The following is an 11,367-nucleotide window of genomic DNA, read 5'->3' on the forward strand; positions in this document are numbered from 1 at the left end:
TCACTTAGTGAACTATTACATCGAAACATAAACAAATGTTGATGTCGGAGACACTAATAATAATAAGACCACTAATAAGTTTAATCATAAAACTGTCTCAAGAGGGACTGCAGTGTGTCCAGCACATGGAATAGAATGAAAATGTATTTATTGTGATTATTATCGCAGAAATTACAACTTTTATCAAGATTTTTTTTTGTTCGTAACACTCATGCCTAGGTGGGGTGGGTCGCCAGGTACCAGGGCGTTTCCATGACTGGTGGAGTGGGTTGCCAGACCTTCCACAGCGTTATTTCAAAAACGCATCCCGTCTTAATTATTCAATTTGAAGCAAAATAGACTTTTGTGTTGTTGCCATTTCTGACCGACCTTCACGGAATTGAAAGGGGCGTTGCAATCATTGCTATCCCAATTTCTGGTTACCACATTTTCCAAAGTATTTATAGCACTTTGGGCTTCAGACTTTGTACTTGATTTAAGACTTTCTGTATATGGGCCCACAGTAATCATACATGACAGAATAAAAACAACAACAAAAAAATCAAACAAACACTGAAATCCAACAAGTTACTTACAATGGCTTTATATTCCTCTTCCAGCAACACATCACACATAGTATGGTTAGATTACAGCATTACATTTTCCATCAAGTGATTGAATCGCACTGATCTCGACTCAACTCAACTGGAATCCTAAAGTCATACCTGTATGTGCAATCCAGTAAAAATAAATAGAAGTTATTGTTGTCATTCATCTCCATTGACTGAATGCCACATACAGCAGCAGTGATATTGGTTGATGACCTCACACATCAGCCAGTATGCACTTGTTAAACAAAAAATAATGAGACAATATTTGATGTTAGAATGCTGACATGACATCCTCTTCTCCCTGAGAAAACAAAAACTGAACCAGTCCATGCATTGTTTCTAGACAATACTAACATAACATGCTTACTTCTCTTTATGTTCCTCATGTTCCTGTGCGTATTATGGTATGAGTTAAAAAAGGACACACATAAGGTACACAACTTCATGATGATCAGAATCTATGCATGTAAACAATTCAGTAAACAAACAAATGTGAGCTGTACAGACAATGAAGCCATATACATGACAGAAGCAGCTTCTCATAAAGAGAAGACCACTGTGTGGAGATGAATGTAATCATTTGAAGAGATTTGTGTTAAAGAACATTATTGATAAGTAAATACTCCATCCCCTCTTAAATCATTTGTATGAAATACAGTACATATGCACAAGGAAGACAGCTTACACTGGCAGACTCAAGATGTGAAGGTAGTTTGACATGGCTGCCACAGTAAATTATTGAGCCGACGTTGGACAGCATTAGAGTTTAGAACTGGTGCTGATGTGGATTACACTTCTGTCATGAAAGTACATGTATCGCTGCTAGAGTGCACAAATAGTGTTCATGTGTAACCTCGTCTGGGTTAGACACCAAGATTTCACATGTGGCCCTTGTACTAGTCAGGTAGGAGCCGCTGCAGCTACTGCTGCTCATACTATCAAATGAAGTCCAGAGAAAATCACTGACCACCGCTGAGACCCGTCTGATTTAAGCACTTTGTGCACATAGTAGCAGTGATTGTTTTATAAACGGATTATTATATTTATACTTGATGTTTTTTACATACGTTAAAGGCAGAGGTGGTGCTGCACCAGTCCTTCTTGCATGTGTATACCAGTGTGTTTGTGTGTGGGTGTGTGTGAGTGAGGACATCTTGGCTGGTCCTCACTTGGTCAAGCCTCAGTTTGAGGGTTAAAACTACAAAATAGCTGGGTTATTATAATTGAGTTTTAGTTTGGTTCAGAGTCCTGGTTTAAGGTTAACCATGTGTTTTGGGGGTTAGGTTAAGGGTGAGAGGCTGGGGAAAGCATTATGGAAATGAGAAACCTCGCAATGTCCCCACAGGGATAGCAATAAAAACATGTGTGCTGCTCTCCAAAACTTGTGAAACAAGCACTCTCGCACGGCAAATTGTCTGTACAACATTTTAGTTTTTGCAGCATATAGCAGCTATTGGAGCTGCTCAATCCCGTTTTTCAGAAATAAATCAGCCCTGATATGTATTGCTTGGAAAAAAGCTGTCAACTTTACTTAATTGTAAACTTCACTGAACAGTTGATATGTGGAAATGTAATTGAAACAAGATATTCAGAAACAAATATTTCTTTAGTTCGTCTTATTATGTTGACAAGAAACAAGAAAATCGCTTTAGTGTTGTTTGAATGCTCCTCGTTTTATCACTTCACAACATTTATCTCTCTTCCATGATTTTCTTCAAAGCATCCACAATATCATCTCCACTGTTCCACGGGACCAGATTAGCTTTGACCTGGGCCGGCTGGGAAGTCTTCATCTCCATCAGCAGTCTGTGCATGGGAAACTCCTTCCTTGCGAAGGCTGTATCACGAGGTCCCAGAACACGAGACGGACACACATCATTGGCACCGTCCCCAATGTAGAATATCCTCTGGAAAGGTTCACCACCACGCTCCTTCTGCCGCCCAGCCAGATACTCCCTCAAAATCAACTGCTTGCACATGTTGTCAGGACAACCAGAGCAAAGGTGCGAGTGGAAAGGCTGCAAGACAAGCCGTCCAGTCTCATCAAAACTACCTGGATTGGTGAAAATCTTGAAAAAAAGGTGCCGCACGCCTGCACATTCCAACCAGGTTTCAATGAAATACATGTTTGCATCAGAGACAACCACCAGCTCAAAGTCCTCATGGTGGCTCTGCAGGTACTGGAGGAGGTCCAGGAAGCCTGGTGATGGCGGAATTCTCTTCACCGCTGCATGGATTGCGTCTTCAGTTACACCCTGCTCTGCCATGTAGGCCAACACTCGCTGACTGTATTCACTGTAGTGACCCTCTCTGTAACTGTTGATAAGCCAGTCAGGGAGCCGCTGACCTGGCAGAGCTTGGATCACGGCATCATCGCTGCTCTCATTGATAATGGTCTCATCGAAATCAAACAAGACCAGGAAGCGTGGTTTGTCTGATGCGCCACATGTCGGGATAGGCAGCGACGTCATCTTTCCAATTTTAGAAATGATCACACTGTAGAAAAAAAAAGCAAAAAGTGTAAGTGTTAGTCATTAACAAGTACAACTGATGATGATGACAACGTTACAGGCTTCCGTCAAACTCTTTCAAGAGTTGTTTTAATGTGCTGCGATGGCCATGAAGGGAAACATAAGTGGCATCGAGGGAGACAAACATGTTTTCGGGAATGATTGCGTTACAGCATTGAAAAAAAGAGTTTAAATGGCTCATTAATTGAGCAGATGGCAGATACCCTCTTGAATTCCTACCTAACCTTTGACAGGAGAGGGATACCAGAGCAGAAATGTTGGTTCCTTCACACTGGAGCTAAGTGACCTCTCATTCAAATCTACACTGAGCACAGACAGAGACAAATCTCCGTGTACTGCAAATACTCAAGAAGAGATGAAAGATTTCTGGATTATTGATCATGTGTCGACTTTTCAATCATTAAATATAATCGACTTTGAGTCAGGAAAACATGGCTGCTGTTGTCATCTGTTGAGAGTCGATCGAAGCATTTACATCACTAGAGTTAAACTGATGCACTGTTTTTCAGTTTGAAATCACAATAAAAAAGATAAATAGAAAAAGTAGCCAAAAAGTTTACTTTTCTTTGCAGCTTGAAAAATACTGTATATGCACCCTTCTTCAGGTACCCGCTTAGTCCTGTTCAGGGTTGTGGGGAGTGCTGGAGCCTATCCCAGCAGTCATTAGGTGAGAGGCAGGAATACATGCGATGGACAGGTCGCCCGTCCATCGCAGGACACACACACCATTCACACACATGCACACCTAAGGGCAATTTTAGAGAATTAACCCACTGAGATGTCTTTGGAAAGTCACGCAGGCACAGGGGGAACACACAAACTCCAGGCAGAAAGACCCAGAGCTGGATTCAAACCCTAAACCTTTTTGTTGAGAGGCAGTTGTGCCAGCCATTGGAAGAAATTGGACTGATAATAATTCCAGAGTCAATCCATTCTCGTTGTACTGTCATGGTCCACATTTCTAGAAACTTTCAACAATGACAATCAATTATTATCTGCATCATTATTCTTTTTTTTTACTTGTTTTATATTTGACAAGTGCTGTTAGATTAACTTTTGCGAGGTAACAACGCTATTAATTACTTTCATCAAAATTATTTTACATGATTGTTTTGTATCTCTTCCGGTTTGCTAACCCCCACTCTGATCCCAGGTGAATGAATGTCATGTAGCACTCTTAATGTATTACCTAACTATGCTCTAATACTGTTCTGGTTTCCTCCTACTCTTGTGCATTAACAAGCATTACTTGTTTCCTCATGCCCAGCTGTTTAGAGCCTTCTCGATTTCCAGATTGTGACACACTACACGCAGGTTGTCTTGTATTTATCTGTTACTGTCTTTTGGATCAACGTGGGCGTACGGGCCAATAAAAGTTCTTTTAATCCTTTTATTTATTAACTGACGATGTATGAATGTATTTGTGAACTGCCTTTTATCTTTGTGGAGCACAAACAACATCCATATACCGCTTTTAAATGGCACTCTGCAGGCATTGCTCTCCTCTCCTGCTGAAGGCTGTTCCACTGCTGCACAGTGAGTGAGTGAAAGCAACTTAAAGCCATTTCATTTGGCCACCAAATAACCTGGATAATTTTCTTTGGTATGATTGTGTCAAACAATCTGCATTAGACAAGTGCACTTATCAATATCAGACTGAAGTTCTTCCCACTGTGATTAGTTAACGTCCCTGATGTCAATGACTCCCGTGTTCCAATTTCATCAGAGATTTCGAGTCTGTCTCTTCACAGGCAGTTTTGTGAGGTCGAGGCGCGCATCTGTCCAGTTGGAATACACGAGTCTTGTCCTCCTACTCCGCATCATAATGGTCCATCGCATATCTCTTAGTGTGTGTGTGGCTTGATATGGACAGGCTGTCCAGTAAATGTTACGACCAAAACTTTCTTTGTGTTGCGAGTCAGTTGGAACCCAAAATATAAGTCAATGAACTGCTTTCAAAGGGCACCGTGGTTTACTCACATTGCATCTCTGTGCGTATCCCAGAGCAAGTTGTAGCTTGTCAAACACAATATTGGCCACATTAAGTTCCCTCAATAAGTATTGAGGGAACTTCGTCACAAACTGCTCACCAATTAATCATTTGATTCTTTAAATCGTACTCTGTTTTTAGCTAAACGTGTCTAAATGTGTGTCTTTTTGCTGTGACGCACTTTTTTTCCCCTGTGCGAATCAATAATGATGTTTATTCAGCGTTATACATTGGTCACGTCTCTATGTGGCAGGAAAGGATTGGGCTGCTCACCTGACAAGCAGCAAACACACACTGGCCGTCAGCTTTAGTGCATGTTCGCCTATAGTAATGGCTCAAAAGGCAGATGTCAAATCTCTGTGAGCTCATAATGACCTGTCTTTGGTCATGACTGACCATTGTCACATTGATTGAACCAATCAGTGTACTGATGGGGTAAAGATAACAAGCTTCTATTGTTGTATATGGTTCATAGGCCTTTAAAGAAAGTGCCCATAAAATAATAATGAATCAATAAAATGAATTATGGGGTCCAAATTGAGTTTGATATTATTAAAAAGAAATAAATCAATAAACGTCGGTATGAAGTTAAAATACTGTGGACATTCCCTCGAAGGTCGTCAAATGTAATAAAGCTTATTGGATATTTAGTGAATAAAATGTAAATGCAAGAACGAAAACTATATCCATTTGAAAGTTAAATAAAATGAGTGGGACGGAATCCGGAAAAGTGAGAACCGTCATCAGAAAACAACATTCATCTTGTGTTATGGTTCTTCTTCCAGATCCAATGACACGTTACAGTGCTTTAACAAATGGCGTGTTATCAAGTAACAAGTCGCGGCGACATCGATCACCGAGGCCGGTCAGAATGAACAAGAAGGAAGCCAGTGTATTGCCATTCATCGCTTGCTTTCGCTGCCTTCGCATCTCAAGTCTGCAGCAGCACTCTCACGCTCGCAACATTATAAATAGATCCCCATTTACACACGAAGCGTTCTAATTTTAGCCAGGTGCTTGACAGGCAGCCGCTGAAAGTCAAAGCGTCGGGCCGGCCGGCCGGCACGTAGCGGATTAAAGAGGTCAGAGGAACACAGCGTTGCATAGAATAGCGACGAACGCAGACCTACCAGTGGCGAGCTGGACACCCAAGGTGTTGGACCGAGAACCCGCCTTCAATAACTGCATCCCAGTGACGCGGCAGGGTGGAAAAGAAGACTCCCTCCACAGTGCAGAGGGTCTTCCCATTTAAAGCAAGTGGCCGGGTCCCAGCCTGAGTGCGGCGGCGTCCGCAGGCGGGATCCAGAATGGTGACGTCACGACCCACTGTCCTATTTGGATGTAGAGCCCCTCAGTGAGCTTTTCCTGGTTGCTGGGGGAATCAGCACAATGTCACTCTCCCGGCATGTCGACGTTTTAAAGGACGTCCTCACATCTAAGAAGGTGTCAGTGGAGCAAAGGGCTCAAAGTGATCTGGTTTTCTGCCACGGAGCATTTGTTCCAATAACGGCTCCATAGCTGAGCGTTTAAACGGTATCATGGACGCTCATGGTCCGTTTCGTATTTCCACTGCAGATGTCAAGCCTGCACGAGCTCAAGGGAATGTGTCATAGGCACAAAGACCGTACAAGTCATCTTTGAAATGTATGAATTATTATCATTATCTATCAAGTCAAAGCTGAGCAATAAGAGCGGCCGGGAAACTCCTTTAAAAACGTGTCCATTCCCAGGTCAGACCTGCAGAAAAAAGAATGCAGCGTCCTTTGTAGGAAACCCTTGAACTTATCAGGTTTTTAAAGGCTTGACCAAAGGATGTGCTGAGTGCTGAGTTCTCCATCTAGAAAAGGCAAATTATTTGCCGTGACATTCGGGCGTATAATAATAATATAATAATAAGAATAAACATTTGCTTGAATAAGCGCTTATTATTATTATTATTATTATTATTATTATTATTATTATTATTATTATTATTATGATTATGATTATGATTATGATTATGATTATTGTTATTTTATTAGACAAATAATACTAGTAATTTGCAGTATTGACACAGTGTCTGATCTTCACTAACCACTGTTTCCCTGAAGTAAGAAGAAATCCCTCTGCGAGCATATGGTTGCCTGAATTGTTGTTTATTGTAAGTGATTACATCTTTCGTTGTGGAGTTGCAATCCCTCCTCATTAACGAATGCACTTGTGGGCTTGGGCCGTGGGCCGGTATCGGAGACTCATGTTTACCAAAAGTCCACTCTTGTTGCAAGAGATCGGCGACCTATTTAGATAGCGTCTCGGGTGAAGCGAGAGCTTGAAGTCTGACCTCAGTGCTAAACATGAAAGCCCGCGTCGGTCATAAACAGTATAAATGCTGAATAATGCTGCCATCCAGTGGCGAGTTTATTCACTACAACATCGGTTAATCGAATGTAGCAGAGATGTTGCAAATAAATAATAATAATTAAAAAATAAATAAGTAAAATAAGCACGCAATGGTGATAAGACAATTCACAGGCTGATATGTATGAATGCCTGATGGCTGAAAGTCTTTAAGTCTTTAATCTGCTTTGACAACATTTTTGAAAATGTCAGTCAAACTTGACTTTGCTAAATTCAATGACCTACCCACAAATGTGATACTCCCACTAAAATATTTAACAAACACAAGGACCTAAAATGTTTTGCACAATATGAATTATTCCTGCTTTTACTAATGGTAGTTTTCCTGAACTTTGAATGTGAACTTTCAACTATTTACTTTTCAAGTGTGTGTTTTTGCGTGAAGTCCACGTTTTCCCTCCCACTATTGCAGTGTACGATTCTCGCAGTGTGGCTCTAGCATATTGGTTTTAGAAGTTCCCTTTCCATCTCTTCTCTTCCTCATCAGGAGTTGAAACAGTCTTTGTAGATAGTAGCAGTTCATTCTGGCTCTAAACATGAACAGCAGCGTTTGTCTCTTTTCTAGCTCAGGTAACTGATACAGTTCATTGGCATGAGCTCTGTGATCTGCCTTATCCATTATTGTAATAGCCTTCCTCTGTGGCAGGAGCAGTGGCCTTGTGTTACTTTGGTAGGTGTCCCCCCCTCCCTCCATTTGCCTTTATTCCTAATAAATATAATCACTAGGTTTCTTGTTGTGTGCTGTTTCCATGTGACACACTCGTCTAAGATGAAACATCGACTCTTAGCGCAGATTCAGTGAGCAACACCGAATTGCTTCCACAAACAAGTCTGGTGAACTGCTGTAAATCATGTTTAATGGACATTCTAGACCAATATAACCAAATATATGTGTTTATTAAGCATGTCATTGCTTATCTTCATCACAAACTGAGACAATGCGTGAGAAAGCATATTTATAAATGTTATTTAATATCTAATTAATATATGAATATAGGTCTCAGCAAAAAATCCTTTTGGATCAACATGGATCAGTTTATTCAAAGACTTTACTGAACAGCTTCCTGACCAACAGACTGCAGGAATTTTTTTTCTTCAATATTTTTATTCATTTATATCAGCCACAATAATAATCATATAAATGCAGATACACATTCAAGATCTCGGCTGTGTGACAAAAAAACCCAACTATTATTTATATAACCTATTTACAAAAAAAAAACCCAGAGTGGATAAGAAGAAAAAAAAAACTAAAACAGTAAATAACAATTTTTGGTTCACTTAATGTCCAATGTCCGTCTTGTATATATAGCTGCATGTAACAAGGATCAAGTTGCAAAAGCAATTTTTTTTTAAATTGACAAGAGCCCTCTGTTTAGTTCTTCAGACATAGCCACTTTTTGACCTTTCAGGAAAACAGCAGTCTTGTTCAGCCTCTTCTTCAAGGTCACCAATCATCATATCCGGATTGTAATTTTGGGACAACAACATACTACTCGATGCAAGCATTCTTACTGTTAAACTTTGATTAGTGCTGCCACATCATGCGGAGACACATCTTGTTCTTAGACTTGGCAGGGTTTTGTTTACATGTATGAAGCGTTCCAAACATATAATAAATGCAGGGAAAGTGGGGGTGAGGGAAAGATCTGACCACAGCCTTTGGTGCACGAGGCTTTAAGTATGTATACACAAGTTTAGAAAGTGTACAAATACTGAACACTGAAATACTGAAACTGATTTGTGTACAAAGACAGAGCTCCTGACAATAGTTTTAAATTATCTTGTGCAGACTGTATTTAACATCAGATGCTGACTCAATATTGGTTTTGGCTCTTTATATTAGAAACACGACTGCTTCAACTTAAATGCTATACATACGGGGAACGTTTTTTTCTTGGTCTTCTTCCACTGCATTCGGTGTTAGTTCCACATTGTGAGTAAGGGCTGCTTCCTCCTTCTGGAGTTCTAGCAGAAGAATGATAGCTTCAGCGACCTGAGAGAAGACAAGAGGAGAGAAGTCAGTGATAACTTGACCATTTATAATTTAGATCAGTTTCAGCAGCATTTCCACCATTCCTCTTCGTTTCACAGACCTGACTGAGAAATCTATCTAAACCATGATCATATTTTCCAAGTCATCAGTTCCGTCATATGAAAGGTTCTTTCCAAACAAAGAAAAAGGGTTGTGTGTCATGATTCCGCTTTTATTTTGTTCCATTCAGCAAAGTGGGCGGCACATCACGCGACCAAATATGTTAATAAGCAAAGTGGGCGGCAAAGTGGGTGGCAAAGTGGGCGTCACGACATGCAACCAAATATGTTAATGAGCAAAGTGGGCGGCAAAGTGGGCGGCAAAGTGGGCGTCTCGACATGCAACCAAATATGTTAATGAGCAAAGTGGGCGGCAAAGTGGGCAGCGTCACACGACCAAATATGGTAATGACCAAATATGGCAATGAGCAAAGTGGGCGACGCCTCACGCGACCAAATATGGTAATGACCAAATATGGTAATGACCAAATATGGTAATGAGAAAAGTGGGCAGCAGGTCACATGACCAAATATGGTAATGACTAAATATGGTAATGACCAAATATGGTAATGAGCAAAGTGGGCGGCGCGTCACCCGACCAAATGTGGTAATAACCAAACATGGTAATGAGAAAAGTGGGCGGCAGGTCACATGACCAAATATGGTAATGAGTAAATATGGTAATGACCAAATATGGTAATGAGCAAAGTGGGCGGCGCGTCACCCGACCAAATGTGGTAATGAGCAAAGTGGGCGGCAAAGTGGGCGGCGCGACACGCGACCAAATATGTTAATGAACAAAGTGGGCGGCAAAGTGGGCAGCGTCACACGACCAAATATGGTAATGACCAAATATGGCAATGGGCAAAGTGGGCGACGCCTCACGCGACCAAATATGGTAATGACCAAATATGGTAATGACCAAATATGGTAATGAGAAAAGTGGGCGGCAGGTCACATGACCAAATATGGTAATGACTAAATATGGTAATGACCAAATATGGTAATGAGCAAAGTGGGCGGCAAAGTGGGCGGCAAAGTGGGCGGCAAAGTGGGCGGCGCGACACGCGACCAAATATGTTAATGAGCAAAGTGGGCGGCAAAGTGGGCGGCACGTCACACGACCAAATATGGTAATGGCGAAATATAGTAATGACCAAATATGGTAATGAGCATAGTGGGGGGTGCGTCACACGACCAAATATGGTAATGACAAAATTGGGCGGCGCGTCGTGCGACCAACTATGGAAATGACTAAATATGGCAATGAGCAAATATGTTAATGAGCAAAGTGGGCAGCAAAGTGGGCAGCGTCACACGACCAAATATGGTAATGACCAAATATGGTAATGACCAAATATGGTAATGACCAAATATGGTAATGACCAAATATGAAAATAAATATGTTAATGAGCAAAGAGGGCGGCAATGTGAAAAAATATGGTAATGAGCTAAGTGGGGGGAGCGTCACGCAACCAAATATGTTAATGTGCAAAGTGGGCATCAATGCGGGCGTCGCGTCACACGACACAATATGGTAATGATCAAAGTAGGCGGCAAAGTGGGCGACAAAGTGAGGGGCAAAGTAGGCTGCGTCACAGGACCAAATATGGCAGTGAGAAAAGTGGGCGGCACGTCGTGCGACCATATATAGTAATGACCAAATACAGTAATGACCAAATACAGTAATGACCAAATATGGTAATGAAAATAAATATATAACAAAATATAGTAATGAGCGAAGTGGGCGGCAAAGTGGGCGGCAAAGTGGGTGGCAAAGTAGGCGTCGCGTTGAACGGAAAAAATATGGTAATGAGCAAAGTG

General features: G+C 41.3%; 1 protein-coding gene across 4 annotated transcripts; it reads right to left on the minus strand.

Annotated features, from left to right (window-relative positions):
* Positions 1–212: 212 nt before the first annotated feature.
* Positions 213–6,457, minus strand: LOC128759029 (probable phosphatase phospho1). 4 transcript variants are annotated; one of them, XM_053865626.1, is made up of 2 exons: positions 6,242–6,457; positions 213–3,086 (listed from the first exon to the last, which is right to left on the minus strand). In XM_053865626.1, exon 2 carries the CDS (start codon positions 3,059–3,061, stop codon positions 2,282–2,284), a length of 780 nt encoding a protein of 259 aa, XP_053721601.1. In that variant the 5' UTR covers positions 3,062–3,086; positions 6,242–6,457; the 3' UTR covers positions 213–2,281. The 4 variants fall into 4 exon arrangements, with proteins under 4 accessions (XP_053721601.1, XP_053721599.1, XP_053721598.1 ...); XM_053865624.1 differs by lacking the exon at positions 6,242–6,457 and adding an exon at positions 4,371–4,422; XM_053865623.1 differs by lacking the exon at positions 6,242–6,457 and adding an exon at positions 4,311–4,409.
* Between the last annotated feature and the right edge of the window lie 4,910 nt (positions 6,458–11,367).

Source organism: Synchiropus splendidus, chromosome 5 (genome assembly GCF_027744825.2).
Source record: "Synchiropus splendidus isolate RoL2022-P1 chromosome 5, RoL_Sspl_1.0, whole genome shotgun sequence".
Classification (NCBI taxonomy): domain Eukaryota; kingdom Metazoa; phylum Chordata; class Actinopteri; order Syngnathiformes; family Callionymidae; genus Synchiropus; species Synchiropus splendidus.

Excerpts from the sequence above, each read along its gene's own strand:
- LOC128759029 (XM_053865626.1), bottom strand. The coding sequence starts at position 3,061 with ATGACGTCGCTGCCTATCCCGACATGTGGCGCATCAGACAAACCACGC.